The sequence below is a fragment of the Microcebus murinus genome, chromosome 8, assembly GCF_040939455.1.
Source record: "Microcebus murinus isolate Inina chromosome 8, M.murinus_Inina_mat1.0, whole genome shotgun sequence".
In the NCBI taxonomy this organism is placed as follows: domain Eukaryota; kingdom Metazoa; phylum Chordata; class Mammalia; order Primates; family Cheirogaleidae; genus Microcebus; species Microcebus murinus.
The window spans coordinates 71277778-71298588 of NC_134111.1; the positions used below are offsets into that span (position 1 = coordinate 71277778).

The 20811-nt window shown below is 40.1% G+C and overlaps 3 protein-coding genes across 9 annotated transcripts in view; 2 read left to right on the top strand and 1 right to left on the bottom strand.

The window, feature by feature from the left end:
- The window catches only part of COQ10B (coenzyme Q10B), a 28756-nt gene extending 27082 nt beyond the window's left edge, over nt 1-1674 (top strand). For all 4 annotated transcript variants that reach the window (XM_012776984.2, XM_076005773.1, XM_012776983.3 and 1 more), the window contains one exon: nt 586-1674. In XM_012776984.2, coding sequence (XP_012632438.1) covers nt 586-753 — 168 coding nt within the window. In that variant the 3' untranslated portion in view covers nt 754-1674. The remainder of the gene's footprint in view (nt 1-585) is intronic.
- Nucleotides 1675-5704: 4030 nt separating this feature from the next.
- On the bottom strand, nt 5705-17629 carry HSPD1 (heat shock protein family D (Hsp60) member 1). 3 transcript variants are annotated; one of them, XM_012776990.2, is made up of 12 exons: nt 17541-17629; nt 16055-16230; nt 14516-14768; nt 13175-13257; nt 12653-12748; nt 12188-12281; nt 11453-11621; nt 8683-8782; nt 7378-7623; nt 6628-6802; nt 6227-6405; nt 5705-6108 (listed from the first exon to the last, which is right to left on the bottom strand). In XM_012776990.2, exons 2-12 carry the CDS (start codon nt 16226-16228, stop codon nt 5956-5958), a joined length of 1722 nt encoding a protein of 573 aa, XP_012632444.1. In that variant the 5' UTR covers nt 16229-16230; nt 17541-17629; the 3' UTR covers nt 5705-5955. The 3 variants fall into 3 exon arrangements, with proteins under 3 accessions (XP_012632444.1, XP_012632443.1, XP_012632442.1); XM_012776989.3 differs by lacking the exon at nt 17541-17629 and adding an exon at nt 17421-17511; XM_012776988.2 differs by lacking the exon at nt 17541-17629 and adding an exon at nt 17163-17317.
- Nucleotides 17630-17671: 42 nt separating this feature from the next.
- The window catches only part of HSPE1 (heat shock protein family E (Hsp10) member 1), a 45037-nt gene continuing 41897 nt past the window's right edge, over nt 17672-20811 (top strand). The window contains exons 1-4 of one of the 2 annotated variants that reach the window (XM_012776992.3): nt 17672-17818; nt 18500-18664; nt 19788-19877; nt 19955-20129. In XM_012776992.3, the coding sequence (XP_012632446.1) occupies nt 17816-17818; nt 18500-18664; nt 19788-19877; nt 19955-20005 (309 nt within the window). In that variant the 5' untranslated portion in view covers nt 17672-17815 and the 3' untranslated portion in view covers nt 20006-20129. Of the gene's footprint in view, nt 17819-18499; nt 18665-19787; nt 19878-19954; nt 20130-20811 lie in introns of those variants that run through there. The other variant, XM_012776993.3, reaches the window with a different exon arrangement.

The following is a 20811-nucleotide window of genomic DNA, read 5'->3' on the forward strand; positions in this document are numbered from 1 at the left end:
TTGTGTATAAGGTACAGAAATAAAGTGCAAAGGGGAAACATACATTTTTAGAATCACTTATAACTTTCTTGTTCACATCACCTTAGCCACTCGTGGCCTTTTCTTTGCCAACAGGTAATATATGAATTGTTCTCTCAAACTTTTTTGTTTTTGTTTTTATTTTTTGAGACAGAGTCTCACTCTGTTGCCCAGGCTAGAGTGCCGTGGCATCAGCCTAGTTCACAGCAACCTCAAACTCCTGGGCTCAAGCAATCCTCCCACCTTGGCCTCTGAAAGTGCTAGGATTATAGGTGTGAGCCACCAAGCCCAGCCCTCACCAGAGTTTTTTTCCAGCCTTCTCTAACTTATTAAGAGGCAGACTCTCCCTTGAAATGAGATTCACTGGGCTTGTTGACTTAAGCTTATTGTGCCAGTAGTTATGCTTACTGCAGTAAAGATTGTTTTCAAAGGGGTGCTAAAAATCTCACCAAGGTATACCCACACAGCTCTACCTTAAATACTTAGTTCATAGTGTGAACACTACTGTTTTAAGTGGAAATTTCATTTTAAAAAATCTTTCTAAAAATTATAACATTTTTCCTACAGATTTCTTTTGAATTTCGCTCACTTCTGCACTCTCAGCTTGCCACATTGTTTTTTGATGAAGTTGTAAAGCAGATGGTGGCTGCCTTTGAAAGAAGAGCACGTAAGCTGTATGGTCCAGAAACAAATATACCTCGGGAGTTAATGCTTCATGAAGTTCATCACACGTAAAGGCAAGAAAGAACTGGTGTCATCTACTTGTAACTTTAGTTTATTCACTTTTAATATGTGTTTTCATGATTTCTTTTCAGAAGTCAAAAAGCATTTGTTAAACCCAGCTCTGATTATAAACTTGTACCACTGAAAATTTGCACATAGAGCATGGACCCACCTGTACATAGAATTACGTCTTCAATCAAGTGTAATTCAGAGTAGTATCTTCATTATCATGTTCTGCATTACAGTAATGGGATGTCATCACCATTGCTAGAATACTGACATCACTCCCCTGAGCAGAAATTGAAACTGTAGATTTAAACCTTTTAATTATCACCTCACCTGAAAGAGGCTAGTTGAGATACTCACACAGCATGTATTATATTAACCATATCACGCTTAAGTTATTAAATTCAGACTATTTGTAACTTATTGTTATAGGGCCTGCCGTGTGGCCTAGGATATTTTGAATAATCACCATATATTTAAAGTAAAAACTTTGATTTAAAAATACTGTTAATGAAGGTTCCCTGGCACTTGTAGGTATTTTTAAATTGTTCTTGTAGGAGTAGATAATTCAGTGCCATCATGAGGTTAGCTCCCAGATAAACAGTGAATTTTATTTTTTTTTTCATTTTTGGTAAGTAGTCCAGAGATTTAAGCTACTGATTTCCAATAGTTTGCAGCCTTCTCCCAGGTACTTTGGCTGTTCTTTCAATAATGCTAATTTCATTTCAAATTTTGTCTACACCAGTAGGCAACAGATGAAAATAAGTTGGTTTGTATATCTCCAGTACTATGCACCCCTATTTTCTATTTATTGTGTGTACTCATTTTCAATAATGTATTTCAAACTGCTATTTTTTTAAACGAATCAATGTAAAGACCCAAGCAGTAATTTAATAAAGTTAATTTGTTTAATTTTTTGTACTGTTACTTTGGTTATTGAAATCTATTGTTTTAATGTGTGTTTACATAGACATAGTAAAATGTTATTATAGCATTTCATGTCTTAAAAATACTTTCATAAAAACAGACTGAAAAATCTGGGCAAAATTCAGTCTTTAATCAATATTGATCCTCACTCCAACAACCTCTGGCATTAAACTTCCAATGATAGTGCTATTAATTTAATTTCCTCAGATCAGCAAGGGATATTAGCAAGGGATATCAGTAATTAATTGTCTATATAAATGTGCATGTATATGAATTTGTTCAGTAAATCTTTTTCAGTACCTGGTTTCTCAGACACTGGGTATACAGTGGTGAAGAACTCACATGGAGCTTGGTTGTGCTTTCACAAAAATGAAGTACTGTTTTTCCACTACAGATGATTTATCTGCCCAGAGCATAAGTAGTTTGAATATAATTATCTGCCATTAAATAACAAAGCACAGATATGTCTTCCGAAATGGGATAAAAAGAAAAAGAAAAATTAAAATAATATTAAAAAATAAAAAAAAAATAAAGCACTTTAAAAATCAGTCATTTAAATTCTTCTCAAAATAAGACTAAGATTTTATATTCTTTCCCTGTACTGGATTACTTCTCTTTTGAGGGATGTGAACCCATACTTTTCATAAATGGCTTAGGCAAACTTTTATTAATAGGTTCAGAATTTAAGTTAGTCACTGGGATGTAACCGAGCTGGTATTGTAAGAATATGAAGTTAGCATTTTGGTCAGGGAGCTCAGGAATCCACAAACATTGCTTTGATCTGGCCATCCCTTAGACTTGTGAGATTCCCCAAGCACAGTAAGGATAGGCAAAGAAAAAGAGAAAAAAAAAGATTGGTTTTAGCTTTGCCAGGGTACTTAATAGTTAATGCTGAATTTTATTCCGTATTTTATTTTTTACACCAAATATGAAAGCCAAATGTTTATGTTAAATTCTAAGGAACTTCTAAAGTTGGGACTGTACTGAGTTGCTTAATCTAGTATATCAAGTTTTTGAAATTAGTTCTAGTAGTTATATTAACTCCAATGCTCCCTTTATACAGCAACTACAATGGCTGTTTATTTATTTTTGGAGACATAGTCTCACTCTGTTGCCCAGGCTAAGGTGAGTGCATGGCATCAGCCTAGCTCACAGCAACCTCAAACTCCTGGGCTCAAGTGATCCTCCTGCCTCAGCCTCCCAAGTAGCTGGGACTATAGGCATGCACCACCATGCCCGGCTGATTTTTTTCTATATATATTAGTTGGCCAATTTCTTATTATTTATAGTAAGAGACGGGGTCTCACTCTTGCTCAGGCTGGTTTCGAACTCCTGACCTTGAGCAATCTGCCTGCCTCGGCCTCCCAGATTACAGGCGTGAGCCATTGTGCCCGGCCTTACAATGGCTGTTTAAATGGGATGTAACAGAGGGATCCTGGGACTTTGTAGCTTCTTAAGCATTTTGCAGGGGTCCTCAAACTTTTTAAACAGGGGGCTGGTTCACTGTCCCTCAGACCTTTGGGAGGGCCGTTGGAGAGGAGAATGTGGCGCACATTCCACACATGCATACTGTGGGCCCAGGACAAATCAGCTGCTAAGTAGGGCAGGCCGCATGTGGCCCTGGGGCCCGCAGTTTGAGGACCCCTGATTTAGAGTATCAGAGTTTATATATCTTCCTGGATTTCATGATTCTATATAGCATTTTATGGTCATTCCCTGAGGAGCCAGACTTAGCCAGGTGTTTTTCTGAGGATAATTTTATAATACTCTCCTTTTATTTCTCTTCCCTTGTCTGAGTTCATAAGACCATAATTATATAGATCTCTGGGATTTCATGGGGCTGACCACGTAAATTTAAAGCTCAAGTTGTTAGGCATTTAAAAATTTTGTTTTGCATGCTTATACAGAACTATGTGCCAGGCACTGTTTTAAGTGCCTTGTAAACATTTAATCCTAACAACTTTTTCCACTTTACATACGAAGATAAAGAGAGGTTAAGTAACTTTACCAAGGTCACAGTAAATGATAGAACCTGGATAAAAACCCACATATTCTGACTCCAATATCCATGCTGTTATATTTGCTTTATCTAGTCCAACAGTCTTGAGGCCATGACCTGAGGACTTAAAATTTGGATTCTATGCTTTCTGTATGGTAAAGGGGGAAACCGCTGACCAACTTTACCCTCATTTTCAGTCCCACACTTGGCCCTACCTGATCTCCTACTCAGAAAGTTCTGTGGGATAATTAGCTTGCTTCTTGTATGCTTTCCTCCAGGCTCTTAGGGTGTAACCTTCCCTATTAAGTTAGTTACCACTTTTCTACTTTCTAACAACTTAAAGACTCATTGATATCCTTCTTTAGCAGTTGTCTCCTCTCCTTTTCTTTGTAATTTATTTCATTACTGTCCATTAGGTGGGATTTTGAGAGTAACAGGTAATAAGGATAGTGAATACACTATTTTTTATAGCATTCCCATTCACTTTTTTTGAGTCTCACTGTGTCACCCAGGCTGGAGTGTAGTGCAATCATACCTCACTACCTGAAACTCCTAGGCTCAGGTGATCCTCCCACCTCAGCCTCCCAAAGTACTGGGATCATACGCATGAGCCACATTTCCCAGCCTGCTATTTAAGATCTTGTGCCTTCAATTTATAACCTAGTAAAATCTAGAAAGCAACACATTTACATCTTACAAATCAACATATGCTCCCAACATGCACACAGATCACTATTTTAAAAGTAATCTAAGTCAGACACAATGGCTCAGGACCATCCTGAGAAAGAGAGGCTCTACCAAAAAAAAAAAAAACTAGCTGGGCATAATGGCACACACCTGTAGTCCCAGCTACTCAGGAAGCTAAGCCCAGAACATGGCCTGAGCCTAAGGGTTTGAGGTTGCAGTGAGCTATGATGGATGACACACTGTACTCTAGTCTGGGCAACAGCAAGACCATCTCAAGAACAAAAAGTATATTGTGTTATTTAATAAAGATCAAGTGCATTGAGCCAGAAACCTATTTTCGTTTAAGTTATTGAAAGTAATGGTGACCTATCCAGTCATGGATGTCCTTCACCATCCATTATGCTTTAATGGTACACCTCTCTTTCTTCCACTGAATCACACTCATTCTACAAGATCTGCTTTCCACATTTGCAGGCACATATCAGCAACCCATAGTTTGTGTGTAGAATGAGGGTTTAGAGCAATGCCCATGGCTCCCATAATAAATGACAGGTGCCTTTTCTATATGACCAGGCCTCATCATACCCAAATTATTTACACAGGCTTCACCAGGATGATGCCGACTTTAAAAATTTCATCCAGGCCGGGCATGGTGGCTCACACCTATAATCCTAGCACTCTGGGAGGCCTAGGTAGGCGGATCGCTCAAGGTCAGGAGTTTGAAACTAGCCCTGAGCAAGAATAAGACCCTGTTAAAAAAAATAAATAAAAATTAAAAAAAAGACCTTGTTAAATTGGCCAACTAAAAATATATATAGAAAAAATTAGCCAGGCACGATGGCGCATGCCTGCAGTCCCAGCTACTTGGGAGGCTGAGGCAAGAGGATCACCTGAGCCCAAGAGATTGAGGTTACTGTGAGCTAGGCTGCCGCCACAGCACTCTAGCCAGAGCAATATCATCCAGTTACCAATGTAATAATGTAATTCAGTCTGCAACAAAGAGGAATATGAAAATACTATATAGGTAGAATAATGTTTTACACACAAGTCAGCCCCTGCCCCCCCTCTTAAATTGGCTTTCATTTGTCATATCTTCTGGATCATGGAAATGCTAACACAATTATTAACTTTAAACAAATTTTTATTACACAAAGGTTGTCACATAATTGGATAGTTCTCTACTTTGTACACAATTATTCTTACTCTCCACAGAAAGGCTGCTTCTTAACTTCTCATCTGGTGATGGCAAGCACTAAAATCCTGATTTGAACAGAATAGTAGTAAAAATGCCTCAGTGATTTAAGTTGAAAGCAGTACACTGGTACATGGCTCTTGCACCCAATATCAGGAATGTACAAATGTCTTTTTATTCAAAAATACAAAATAAATTATCTGTAGGCATGGACAATGACAGCAGTAAACCATTATATACTGTCAACTGAAACCAGTAATTGATGGTTATAGTGATATTCTTAAACATTAGCCAGCCTTTTCTTCATTTTCTCCAACTGACTTCTCTGAAGTTATTGGTGAGGAACACTGCCTTCAGCTTCCTGTCACAGTTCATTAATAATAGTGAAGCACTATTCTAGGAATTAGAACATGCCACCTCCCATACCACCTCCCATGCCACCCATTGCACCCATTCCAGGGTCCTTCTCTTCTTTAGGAATTTCTGTGACTACAACTTCTGCTGTAGTTAACAGAGAAGCCACCCCAGCAGCATCCAGTAAAGCAGTTCTTACAACCTAGAAAAAAATTTAATGAAATATTACTTTTCCCTTAGTAAATATGAACACTTATTGCAAATTTCATTACTTAGAGAAAGTTGTTGAAAGAAGATTTAGAAAGTGTCCAACTATTTACCTTTGTTGGATCAATGATTCCTTTTTCCACCATATTCACAAAATCTCCAATCATAGCATCATAACCAACTTCTGAGGAACTTTGCATAATTTTCTCAACTATCAAAGATCCTTCAACACCTGCATTCTTAGCAATGGTCATTGCAGGAATTTTGAGTGTTCTTTTAATAATTTCTATACCTACAAAAGAAAATAAATTTCAGCAAATTTTAGTACTCTCATTTGTAAATATTACAATAACACCTGAAAGATGTGATGCATTATTGGCTCTGACATCAGCACTATTGTACTTTTCTTATTCAGGAGATTGTGATTTGTTCCATTGAGGAAGCAGCAATATTATTCTAAGTGAAAGATTAAAATCAGGCCACAAATAAAATCATTTTAAAGGTAACTGTTTACCAATTTTTTGATCTTCATTAGCTGGAGTTAATGAGTCCAAGGCTGGAATGCACCGAAGCAGGGCACAACCCCCTCCCAGAACAATGCCTTCTTCAACAGCAGCTCTTGTAGCATTAAGGGCATCTGTAACTCTATCTTTCTTTTCATTTACTTCAACGTCGCTTGTCCCACCAACCTAAAGATTAAAACAACTCCAGTTAATATGGCCCTCTCATTCAAGATACTGATTGCCAAAAGTTATTTTAAAGTTGTCTACTTTACTGAAAAAGCAATCCTGTAAAAAAAAAAAGGTTGCTTTTCCCAACACAAAGATAAATATTTGAGGTGACAGATATCCCAATTACCCTGATTTGATTACACATTGTATACAGGCATCAAAATCACATATACCCCCAAAATATGTACAATTATTAAAAGCCTTATAAAAAAGGTTGCTTATTTGTACTGATTCCATGATTAAACAACTGAGAGGGTGAGTGCAGTGCCCTACATAAGGGAGGCTCCACACTGTCCAGACTGACCGACCTTCTTTCTAGTCCCATTAACAAAACATTGCTTTTTCCACAGCACTCTCCTTTAGTACAAGTTCAACTCTGATTAAGGACTGTTTTAGCAAAAAATTTATATAATAAAATATTTCCACAATGAAGTTTAACTCCTCAAATATTTGTTTAGTTCCATGGTACTACAGAAGCAAAATTGTTCTTGGGCTCAGAACCCAAGAAGCTTATTCACAATAATGAATTTTACCTTCAGCACAGCTACTCCATCTGAAAGTTTTGCCAGACGTTCATTTAGTTTTTCCTTTTCATATTCACTAGTTGTAACATCTAACTGCTCAATGATTTCTTGAATACGTTTTTCAATTTGAGCCTTGTCACCTTTTCCTTTCAAGAGCATGGCATCATCTTTGGTCACAATGACCTCTCCAACTTTTCCTAAGTCATGCGGCTGAACATCTTCAATGTTTAGGGTCAACCCCTCTTCTCCAAACACCTACAAAAACATTTAAAAGTGAACTAGTTGTGGGTTACAGTTTCTTTCATTATGCCAAGTTTATTAATATATCATGCAGGTGTTTTGACAAGAGAAACATCATGAAGTACTACATTTCTTTAAAATGAGTGATTTTAGACCACTATTAGTCTAGACCAGTCTTTCATTGCATCTCCAACTTCTCATCAATCCTAACAACTCCAGTAATGAGTATTAACCTTACTTAAGAAAACAACTAGAGTCACACTTATAGGTAGAATCAGGACTAGACCAAAGGCCTAAACCAGGCATCCTCAAACTATGGCCCGCGCGCCGGCCACATTTTTGCCCATTTGTTTTTTTACATCAAAATAAGATATGTGGAGTGTGCACAGGAATTGTTCATAGTTTTTAAACTACAGTCCGGCCCTCCAATGGTCTGAGGGACAGTGAACTGGCCCCCTGTTTAAAAAGTTTGAGGACCTCTGGCCTAAACTTTTAAGTCCTAACTTCTTTCTTGTATATTCTTTCAAAATTGAAAATAGATTTAATCAGTAAATGTATTCCTAGACCAGACTCATGGCAAGTTAGACATGAGAAGGACCTTAATCTAACCATTTCCCAAATATCCAACAGAAACACATAGCAGTAGTATCTAATTGTAAAAAATGTAAATTCTAGCCGGGCGGTGGCTCACGCCTGTAATCCTAGCACTCTGGGAGGCTGAGGCGGGCGGATAGCTCGAGGTCAGGAGTTCGAAACCAGCCTAAGCAAGAGCAAGACCCCGTCTCTACTATAAATAGAAAGAAATTAATTGGCCAACTAATATATATATAAAATTAGCCGGGCATGGTGGCGCATGCCTGTAGTCCCAGCTACTCGGGAGGCTGAGGCAGAAGGACTGCTTGAGCCCAGGAGTTTGAGGTTGCTGTGAGCTAGGCTGACGCCACGGCACTCACTCTAGCCCGGTCAACAAGCGAGACTCTGTCTCAAAAAAAAAGTAAATTCTACCTATAAATTTCAGACCTGGAAGTATAAATAACATTCAGTAAGCCAATATCACACATTTATTTTACTTACTGCACCACCAGTAGCAATAGCCATGTCTTTAAGCTGGTTCTTTCTATTATCACCAAAACCTGGAGCTTTGACTGCTACGACTTGAAGACCAACTTTTAACCTGTTAAGAACATTGATAAGATTTACATTGAATAAAAATGTCTTAGTTCCGGTACATTAAGATTACTTAGGACCCCTCCCTTTTTCTCTTTTGCTTCCTAGCAACTTTTGATCAAATTTTGACAGAAAAGATCTATTAGGCTATTTTCTATACTTCATCTATACTTGTCCATATCAGATTACATTCTTAATAAACTTTTGGCCTCATATTCCATTTCAACAGCCAGACCGGGGAGCAAAAAAAATCACATCACTAAGTTAACCACTTCGGAATGGTGCTCATCGGCCGTGAAACCTTGCCCACAGTCAGCTCTCATAGTCCACACGATAGTTTGTGCTGTGCATTGACAACGAATCTGTTTTTGCTCTTGTATGATGAGGAAAGCTTTAAAGCATTGAAAGCTTGTTTTACTTTACAGGCAGCTTTATTTGTAATGTAAATCAAAATAGGTAACATATACATGTATGTTTTCATTACATTATTTTTAAATGTTCACAATTTTATTTTGATAAATGAAAAATTAGAAAAGTCACATCATGGCTGTCAGCCAAAGTCATTGCTTGGCTGTGAACCTTCATCGGCTAAAGTTGCTATGCGCATTCATCTATGGCTATCGACTATAGTCAACGCTGGTACCGAAGTGGTTAAAGGACACAGCAATAACTATTATGAATGGTAGAAAAGTAATTACTAAACATTCATTGGAGGTCATCTGATAACATTTACCCCATAGGTTCCACTTAATATTGTTACCAAAGCAATGTTCTGAATTCAGTTCCTTTATAAATGTTATACAAAGTTGACAATAATATTAAGTTCACCTGAAATTTCATCAGATAAGCTCATACTTGAAATATACAACTAAATGTCAATTTGAGAGCAGACTGTGAAGAAGGAATACTTAAACTTCAAGATAGAGCTGGTCTATATTATTAAGGAGCCAAACAAAAAACAGGAGTTAGCTATGACAATATGCCAAGTAAATCAGACACGTAACTTTACAGCTACCAGTAAAATGTTTCAAAAATTCTGTAGGCCAATAGTTTTTTGGCTGGGATTTTTTGTTTTTGGCTTCAAATCTTCAAGACTTTTCTTAACTCCCTCCAAAAAGCATATCCAAGGTAAGAAAAATATTTTAAGGTAAGCAAATTCATTTAGAGCTTTTGGGTCAAGGTATGCAGTGTCTAAAAACAGATTATATAAAATACCTGATTGCTAAATACACTTAGATCTGAGATTTTTATTTATTTATTTTTATTTGATACACAGTCTTTGTCACTCCAGCAGAGTGCAGCTATGTGATCCTAGCTCACTGTAACCTCAAACTCCTGGGCTCATGCCATCCTCCTGCCTCAGCCTCCAGAGTAGTTGGGACTACAGGCACACATCAATGCACCCAGTTAATTTATCTTTTTTTTTTTTTTTTGCAGAGACTGGGTCTTGCTCTTGCTCAGGCTGGTCTTGAACTCCTGAGTTCAATCCTTTCTCCTCGGCCTCTCAGAGTGCTACAATTACAGGTGTGAACCCTCACCGCCTGGCCAGATCTTTAAGATTTTTAGAATGACAGTTGCTTATTCATCTGTTCCATGCAAAATTACATTCTGAAATTTTTTTTACCAGAAACATCTTTAAAAAAAAAAAAAAAACCAAACCATCAAGACCATAATTAAGTCACGTACCCTTAAAACACTACAAGCACTTAAAAAAAATAAAGGTACCCACATATTACTAATAAATAGCCTATCTGGCCGGGCGCTGTGGCTCACGCCTGTAATCCTAGCTCTTGGGAGGCCGAGGCGGGCGGATTGCTCAAGGTCAGGAGTTCAAAACCAGCCTGAGCAAGAGCGAGACCCTGTCTCTACTATAAATAGAAAGAAATTAATTGGCCAACTGATATATATATAAAAAATTAGCCGGGCATGGTGGCGCATGCCTGTAGTCCCAGCTACTTGGGAGGCTGAGGCAGAAGGATCACTCAAGCCCAGGAGTTTGAGGTTGCTGTGAGCTAGGCTGACGCCACGGCACTCACTCTAGCCTGGACAACAAAGCGAGACTCTGTCTCAAAAAAAAAAAATAAATAAATAAATAAATAAATAAATAGCCTATCTATGAGAAAGATGCACAAAACAGGACTCTGGGGTTCCTTTCAAAAAGCCCGAGAACCAGCTGGGCGAGGTGGCTCACGCCTGTAAACCTAGCACTCTGGGAGGCCGAGGTGGGCGGATTGCTCGAGGTCAGGAGTTCGAAACCAGACTGAGCAAGAGTGAGACCCCATCTCTACTATAAATAGAAAGAAATTAATTGGCCAACTAATATATATATAGGAAAAATTAGCCGGGTATGGTGGCGCATGCCTGTAGTCCCAGCTACTCGGAAGGCTGAGGCAGAAGGATTGCTTGAGCCCAGGAGTTTGAGGTTGCTGTGAGCTAGGCTGACGCCATGGCACTCACTCTAGCCTGGGCAACAAAGCGAGACTCTGCCTCAAAAAAAAAAAAAAAGCCTGAGAACCACGAGGATGTGAGGAGCACACCTGTATTATGAAATTCTAGATACAGCACAATACAACGTAAGTGGATCAAATGTGAAGGTACATAATGTAGACTGAAAATAGCAATACAAATTATCTTTTTCACTCAGAAATATAAACCATCAAATACCACCGCCCATTACCTATTCAAAACAAGTGTACTTAGCGCTTCTCCATCAACATCTTCAGCAATTATGACCAAGGGCTTACGGTGAGCATTGGCAATTTCAAGAGCAGGTACAATTGACTGGACACTAGAAATTTTCTTTTCACTCAATAGAACATAGGCATCCTGGAATTCACATTTCTGACCTGCAAAAACAATGACGATTTCAAACCAAACTTTAATAAGAAAATGACCGTAATTTACTTACATACTGACTTTTGAAAAGTATAAATTTATTTTTTAGAAGACACCAACTAATGCCTATAGAGACTGATACATACTAGCAAAGTACATTTTTTTTTTTTTTTTTGAGACAGAGTCTCGCTTTCTTGCCTAGGCTAGAGTGAGTGCCGTGGCGTCAGCCTAGCTCACAGCAACCTCAGACTCCTGGGCTCAAGCAATCCTCCTGCCTCAGCCTCCCGAGTAGCTGGGACTACAGGCACGAGCCACCATGCCCGGCTGATTTTTTTTTATATTATATATATTAGTTGGCCAATTAAATTCTTTCTATTTTTATGGTAGAGACGGGGTCTCGCTCAGGCTGGTTTTGAACTCCTGACCTTGAGCAATCCGCCCGCCTCGGCCTCCCAGAGTGCTAGGATTACAGGCGTGAGCCACCGCGCCCGGCCAGCAAAGTACATTTTTAAAATTTCAGTTAATCATACTTCTCAGACAAAAAAAAAAAAAATTTCAGTTACTGATTTCCTCTTACCTTTTGACGTGTTAATAAAGTATGGAGAAATATAACCTCGATCAAATTTCATGCCTTCAATAATTTCTAATTCATCATTCAGTGTTTTTCCATCCTATGAAAAATCAAAGAATTAGGTGTATGAATTTCAATGAAGAAACACAAAACTCAGAATTGCAGGCCAGATTTATAAAATCCTGTCCATAAAAGATTTAGTTAGACCAGAGTATGCAAGCTCAACTCCTACAAAAATCCCAAAAATGGCCATCTGGATAACCTTAAGGCTAGATGACAATATCATTTAAAATGGATACATTCCAGGAAGCAAAGGCTACTTAATTCACACAAAATACAGTAAGCACTCCACTCTAAGATTACAGAAAGTAATGAAATAGTGTATTGTATTTGAAACACATATAGATTGGATTTTTCTATTTAGAAAATTCAGTTTTGATATTCAGATATGTCATTCAAGCTAACACTTGCCTTTACTGTGATGACGCCCTTTCTTCCAACCTTTTTCATTGCATCAGAAATGATGTTGCCAATTTCTTTGTCTCCATTTGCAGAAATCGTAGCAACCTAAAAAAAATCAAGTTACTCTTTAAAATTAAAAGGTAAAGCTATTGCCCTCAACCAATTCCCTTCCTTTCTCCTAGTAACTTTCAAACTGATACTTCCATCCAGGGGAGGAAGGAATTAATCGTATAAAAGTTCTAATGAAGTAATGGTTCTTTATTCAATTCTTCTTCAATTTATTATTGGCTACATTATTTTAAAGAATATGAAATAATACAATTATGCTTTTAAACAAAACAGTAAAAGAACGCTGACCCCACTGTATTTTCCCTTAGTAAATGTGGTGACACTACAGATTGACAAAAAAAAAAAAAAAAAGTTTCTAATGTTGGTGATTGGGTAGTATTATTTTTCTGATATTGGTATGATTATGGGGGGGGATCATGTTAGTTATTTTTAAAATACAACAATATTATGAGAAGTCCTTACCTGAGCAATTTCTTCAGGGGTTGTCACAGGTTTAGACTGCTTCTTTAGTTCAGCAATTACGGCATCAACAGCTAACATCACACCTAGTTCAAGAATATATGTTATTATAATGCTTATGCTCTGATAGCTTTCATGTTGAGCAGAAATTGGTATTTATTATAAATATTTTAATGCCTTAATAGTAAATCTATACACAGTTTTTGTGCCAGTGTGCCATTCCTAATCACATGGAATTGGATGGCATACAGTGAAACAATTAACTTTAAATTTACACAGTAAATAAAGTCCTGCAACACCAAAATTATTTTGAAAATCAGACCAAGAAAAGGCAGATGTGTATAGTTTTAAGGATCCCACCATTGAACTCATCCTATAGAAGTTATTCTTAATCTTAATCATGTTGCCTATTTCCAAAAGGGTCACCCAACACTCCATTAAATGATGCAAAAAAGGACTAAAATGGGTAACACTTCCTTATTTTCAACACTTAATTTTTTTTTTTTTTTTATAGTCTCACTCTGTGGCCCAGGCTAGAGTGTCATGGCATTAGCCCGGCTCACAGCAACCTCAAACTCCTGGGCTCAAGTGATCCTTCTGCCTCAGCCTCCTGAGTAGCTGGGACTACAGGCATGCACCACCATGCCCAGCTAATTTTTTTTCCATATATTTCTAGTTGTCCAGCTAATTTTTCTTTCTTTTTTTCTTAGTAGAGACAGGGCTCATTCTTGCTCAGGCTGGTCTGGAACTCCTGAGCTCAAACGATCTGCCCACCTCGGCCTCCCTGAGTACTAGGATTACAGGAGTGAGCCACTGCGCCTGGCCTATGTATAATTCTTAGTGATAGGAATTTCATGTGCCTAGGCCCTTGCAGGTGTTAATTATCTGAAATTCCCTTAATTTACTATATAGTTATTAACTTAAACACTGAAATAGATGGAGTGATGATATATCAGTACGCCGGGGACACCAAAATTATTAATAGTACCCTCTCATTACTCTCAAGTATCCTAGTTTGGACAATATCCTGCCCTATAGATATATAGCAATTCTACTGATAAGAAAATCAAGTCTTATCTATTTCTTCTAATAAATTGCTGGCTTCTTGAGCCAGGAATGTTTCAGTCATATTCTTCTCCTTTTAACAGGCAGTACCCACCCCAGTTAGGCATTCAATCACTATTTGCTGAAGGAAAAACCCAGTTTAAGATATTTTTAGGAGGAATGAGAAAAAACAACTTCGTAAAATAATAGACACTTTCCTTAGGTGCAAGGAGTCAATGCCTTGTTATGGAACATTGAAGATTATAGTACACTGTAATGACAACAAAGGCACATTCCTACCTCTCCTGATTTCCACTGGATTAGCACCTTTGCTAATCTTCTCAAAGCCTTCCTTGGCAATAGACCGTGCCAGTACAGTAGCAGTGGTGGTACCATCCCCAGCCTCTTCATTTGTGTTATTGGCAACATCTTGAACAAGTTTAGCTCCAATATTTTTATATTTATCCTTCAAGTCAATTGACTTTGCAACAGTCACACCATCTTTTGTTACTTTGGGACTTCCCCAACTCTGTTCAATAATCACTGTTCTTCCCTATAATTGCAGAGGAAGAAAAATGACAGGATCACACAGCCTAAAGATTATTTACATTTTTAAAAATCTTCACAATATGGTAACTACTTAAAAGCATCAACAAATTGTTATCATTTTTATCACTCTTGCAGCATGAATCTCAAGGGCAAGTTCATCAACATTCTTAGTCTACAGACAAAACAACCTCTCTACATCTCTGTAAAGACTTTAATTTTGAATGAGTTAATATGGGAGGTGAAAATCCCAGGGACTAAAATTTGTCGTCTCATATAAAATGGACAAGAACATAAGACAAACCATGAAATTTCAGAACATTCTTCAGATTACTTAAATTCTGGTTAGTGCCTGTCATCTTTAAAAAGTAAGATGACTTGCTTTAAAATTCACTTACTAAAATACTAACTAGCAAGGCAAGTGGTTGTGCTTTTCCAGGTTCACTCAACATATTATAAAACCTTAAACATGGCATAAATAGTACTGGCAGCTTTTGGATTTGAACCAAAGCTGCTACTTTCTATTCTTGAGGTGTGTAAATATCATATTTTATGCAGTTTGGATCACTTTGGCAAACTGTCTTCAATTTTAAGTGAACCCTCACTGGACTATGCAACACCTTCAAAAACTTCCTCAAAATATTATCCCTCATTACTAAATGAGACTTACAATAAAAGTAGCATGGGGCAGGGGAGGGGATGGGAAACTATTGTTTAATGGGTACAGAGCTAAAATTTTCCAAGATGAAAAAAGTTCTGGAGATGGATGGTGGTGATAGTAGAACAACAATGCAATTGTATATTTAATGCTCCTGAACTGTACACTTCAAAGTAGTAAATTCTACATTATGCATATTTTACTACAATCAAAGCACACACACAAAAATAGCACCTACCAGCACAGACTTGACGTATTATAAGAGGTAAGTTATACTCTTCCCTCTGGCACTACTACTGGGGAAAGGATCCAAAATTTAAGCTAAGCAGGCAAGCAAGATTAATTCTACCTCCAGCTCAAGAGTCCACCTTGAGCTATGAATTACTAACTGATTACATCATACATTGTACAAAATAACGTTACAAAAATCAGGCTGAAGCAGTTTTTAAGTTTTAAGGACATTATGTCTAAGCGCAAAGAAAGTTAACCAACAATGTGGAACTCTTAAATGTAAATTGTGTTCCCTTGTAAATGGATACAAAAGTATTGTCCAACTAGAGTTCAGTGGGTCTATGGGCATAAGTAAAATATTATTCCTTAATACTGTAATTACGATAAAACAAAAATACTGGTACCTTTGGCCCCATTGTAACAGCTACAGCATCGGCTAAAAGGTCTACACCTTGAAGCATTAAGGCTCGGGCATCTGCACCAAATTTTACATCTTTGGCATAAGCCCGAGTGAGATGAGGAGCCAGTGCCCTGGACACAGGTCTTATCTGGCGAAGCACTGTGGGTAATCGAAGCATTTCTAGGGGAGAAAACAAGTAGATGATCAGTTCTAGCACTAGCCCTGGTGCGCTGCAGCACAAATAATATGTCCACCTGTGCAACAAATAAAGCAATGTTAGACCTGAGCCTGGCTCACCTCAAACAATCACTACGCCCGGGCGACCGAACGCAGACACAGCTTCAGAACACGCGCTTCTAGCGCAAGCTTAAAGGAAAAGGCCGCCCTCGCGCCTGACTTACTGGCACTAACAACAATCGCACCAACTCATTCCCCATGATCACCTACCCCTGCCGCCAAAAACGAGTTAATCTTTCACCGCTAAAATGGCCTTCAGAGCAGACCCATTCCAAATGTGCCCCCTTAGAAACCCAGCAAACGGGAGGGAGGCACGTTACAAATCCGAGTGATCAGGGAAGTAAAAGTATTCCTGACGGTGCAAAAAGCCGTACAGTAAAGTGTCTCCATGTATCCACCCGTGGCTACTGTATCAGAGCAGCCAGCAAGGCCGCGATGCTGGGGGCGACGGCCCGGCCCACTCCGCGCGACCCCACGTGTCTTTCCTTCAGGGCGCCCCCAACAAGGTCAAGAAAGGAGGCGCAGTATCCCGCTGTCTGCGGGGCAAAAAACGCGGTTCCCTAGCGGATTCGACCACCCTCTCCGGTGCCCTGAAGTCAGCCAGGAGCGGGTTGCAGCGAAGGGCCTACGAGGTACGGCTCCCCAGATTCCATCTCGCGGGCAAGCCCTCACTCCCGCGCCAGGCCCCCGATCCGCGCCGCACGTGATGGGAACCGCATGGCCCCGCGAGGCCTGGGCCAGCGGGCCTGGGCCTGCAGCGCCGTGCAAAAGCCCCGGCTCTCGCCCGCCGGCCCGCTCTGACCCGACCGCAGCAGAGGAAAGCTCGCCCCGGGGTCGCAGGCGCCAGGCTGAGGCGGCGCGGGGCGGCCGCGTACCTGCGGGGCGGCGACAGGGCGTGCGCGCGGCGCGGCAGGTCGTCGGCGGCGAGTGAGGGACAGAGTGCAGGGCGCACACGGCAATGAACCCCTGTCCCCTCCCTCCGCTTCCTCCCCCGCCCCGCCGCACCGCGTGTGCGGGCGGCTCCCACCCCCTTCCCGTCGGCCCGGGCCCCGCAATCAGCACGCGCCGCGCACCGGCCCCGCCCTCCCCACCCGCGCTGGGCTGAGCCCACTGGCCCAGCCCGCTCTGGCCACCTTAGGCTAGTTCCCGGGCCGCGCACACTTCCAGAACTTTCCGGACTGCGCCGCGCTCTCCGCGAGTCAAGGGTCAAATCGCGTCATTTCCGGGAGGGGACGAACAGAGAGTAATTTCACCTCTGCCAGCCGCCTAGAAAAGCCTAGAAGGAGCTCCTTTTTTCTCCCGCCTCCCGGCTCCCGCGTCAGGGGCTTGCGCAGAACTCTCGGGCGAATCGCGGCGCGCGCTGGTGTAGCCGCCCTCCCTCGCGGGGTGGGGCCGGGGCCGAGGCGCGGGGGCGGCAGCGAGCGCGCCTGCGCGGCCCCTGGGTTTTTCACGTGGCCCGAGGGCCGGACTTGCGGGTCTCCTTGCAGCGGTGCACGAGAGCAGAGTACTTGCTGCGGCGGCGGGAGTCATGGTGAGTGTGAGTCCAGGGTGGGCCCGAGGCATGCGGGCCCCGGTCGGTCTGAGGCGCACAGGGACCCCAGACCTCCCTTTAATGGGTCTGGAGGCATGGGTTAGGGGGTCAGTCGGCGACCAGCGCCCGTCCGTACACTTGGAGAGGCAAGGCCCGTCCGTCCGACCCTTTCCTCCGCCGAGGGCTCTTTGCGCGCGTGTGCGCGGCAGGCGTGTGGGGCAGGGGGCGGGAACCCGGACGCACGCGGGGTGTCCCTCCTGCTTCTGCAGGGCCTGAATGGGTGATATCTTGGAGAGAAAGCATGGCCCCAGGCTGAGAGAGTGACCCCAACGTTTCCTGAAAATTTCTAGAAAAAAATCGAGGAAGGAAAATATTTGACCTTGTAATAAACTAAGGTTGCCCTTAAAGCTGGTTCGTGGGTTATTTTGAAATATAATCGAAAAAAGAAAATTGGTCTGGTAGCTAACCAGAGAAGCAACAACGACCCCTAACAGACATAGGGAATGGGACAATTAAAACTTGAATATAAGGTGGAACGTTCAAATACGTTTCCTGAAAGAATAAGCTACGGTTTGGTGTTTTCAAAGCCCAAACGTGTTTGCAATATACCACTTACTATCTCATAAGAATATAATCGCATATTGTTTTTGTTTTTGCTATTAACATTTCTCTTTTCTGCAGGCAGGACAAGCATTTAGAAAGTTTCTTCCGCTTTTTGACCGGGTATTGGTTGAAAGGAGTGCAGCCGAAACTGTAACCAAAGGAGGCATTATGCTTCCAGAAAAATCTCAAGGAAAAGTGTTGCAAGCAACAGTAGTGGCTGTTGGATCGGGCTCTAAAGGAAAGGTGAATGGGGGCTACAGTGGAACTATTTTTATTGTGTGAAGTGGAAGAAGAATAATAAGAAACCCTGAGTTACTGAAAGTAGCCTGTCATCTTCAGGTGCATTCCTTAGTTCACCTGTAATCTCCCTTTTAGGAAAATGATTGTAAAACAGAATTGCTTATTTTATATGATCAATGCAATATGCTTATTTTATGTGATGGTTTCAGAGTATTAAAATTGCCCTCAATGGACATTTGGTAGCCTAGTATGACTAGCGTTTTCTTTAAATTCTAAACTTGTGATAAAGACAAAACACTATACTTTAAGATAAACTTTGGGGGCTTTTAAGAATTGAGGAACTTGGACTGTGGGTTTAACCTCTAACACACTGAAATTGCCTTAATCTTATAACCATTTGGGGCCTTAGTTTGCATACCTAAGAGAAACAGGTTGGACTATTCTTCCAGGTGTCCTCCAGTAAACTGGTTAGACCTCAGGTCTCTAGAAGTGTCAATGAAAATACACAATAAATTTCTTTGGGATGAAATATGTTAACTCCATTGCTCCATTTGCCTCAAAAAAGACAGTTCTAAGGAACTCTTCCTGGAGTTAGGTATAGGAAGGCTTTGGGGAATGGGCACAGTCCCACTCACCAAATCTGTACTTTGTAGGAAAGAAAATTGAATCACAAAAGAAGTGTTTGCTCTAATTACAGAAAAATCTCAAATTTTTGTATGTTGGAAGAAGCAAAATAAATGGCCATTTGTATGTGGTTTAAAAACTGGTTTACTTCCTATAGTTGATAGGTTGTTAGGTTAATAAGTTGATAGGTTGTTAATATTTAACAATTACAAAGTTAGCTTTAAACTTAGCTTTTCCAGTATAACTCCCTTGAACCTTTACACTGAAATCAGGTTTTCGTTTAAACCACTGTGTGTTCATTATTTCAAAGTGTAATTCTACAGTGATGTGTTTGAGTGAAGAACTGCAATTCTAAAATAAACTGTATCACGTTGCCACCAACTGCATTTTAAACATGTTGGATTTGAGTGAGCACATTTTATTAATTGTAATAATGTGAAAGTTGACTTATATATTTGGTGAACTAGATGTCTTTGTTAATAAATATCCTTATTTTCTTAAGGGTGGAGAGATTCAACCAGTTAGTGTGAAAGTTGGAGACAAAGTCCTTCTCCCAGAATATGGAGGCACCAAAGTAGTTCTAGATGACAAGGTGTGTAAAACTAATAATTCTAAAAAGAAGTAAATATTTGTGATTAGCTGTCTTAACTGTGGTTTCTTTGTTTGCAGGATTATTTCTTATTTAGAGATGGTGACATTCTTGGAAAGTATGTGGACTGAAATAAATCACTATTGAAATGGCATTGACATGAAGCTCATTCCACTGAAGTTCTGAAATCTTTCATCATGTAAATAATTTCCATGTCTCTCTTTTATAATAAACTAATGATCACTAAACTGCTGACATCCCGTGTCTAAAATCTAGTTTCACTGTAGTGATACAAACATTTCTAAATAAAAATATGTAAATGAGTGGTTAATCTTTATTTAGTGACGTAAAGTGGTTTTAGGGTTCTCTAGTTTATACTTTTCAAGTAATCGGCAGCAAATTCTGGGTGACAAAGTTTTCTAGGTAGATGCATTTTCACACTGAATTTAGTTTTATTAAATGATTGATACTGAAGCAAAGCCATGTATTTACATTTAAAGAAAACTAGCAATATTATGACTTCAAATTTAAACTTCTATGTGTCTTTATTTTTTTGAGATAGAGTTTTGCTCTGTCGCCCAGGCTAAACTGCAGTGGCATCATCATAGCTCACTGCAACCTCAAACTCCTGGGCTCAAATGATCCTCCATTCCCAGCCTCCTGTGTAGCTGGGACTACAGGTATGCACCACCATGCTCAGCTAACTTTTTCTGTTTTTAGTAGAGAGGGAGGTCTCACTCTTGCTCAGGCTGGTCTTGAACACATGACTTCAAGTGATGATTCTGCCTTGGCCTCCCAGAGTGTTAGGTTTACCGGCATGATCCACTGCACCTGGCCTGTGTCTTGTTTCTTAAGGCTTGTATTTAGGAAAATTTACTTCCTGAATGAACATTTCCAGCTTTTAAAACTTAACACTACTACATAATTTACTTGGTAA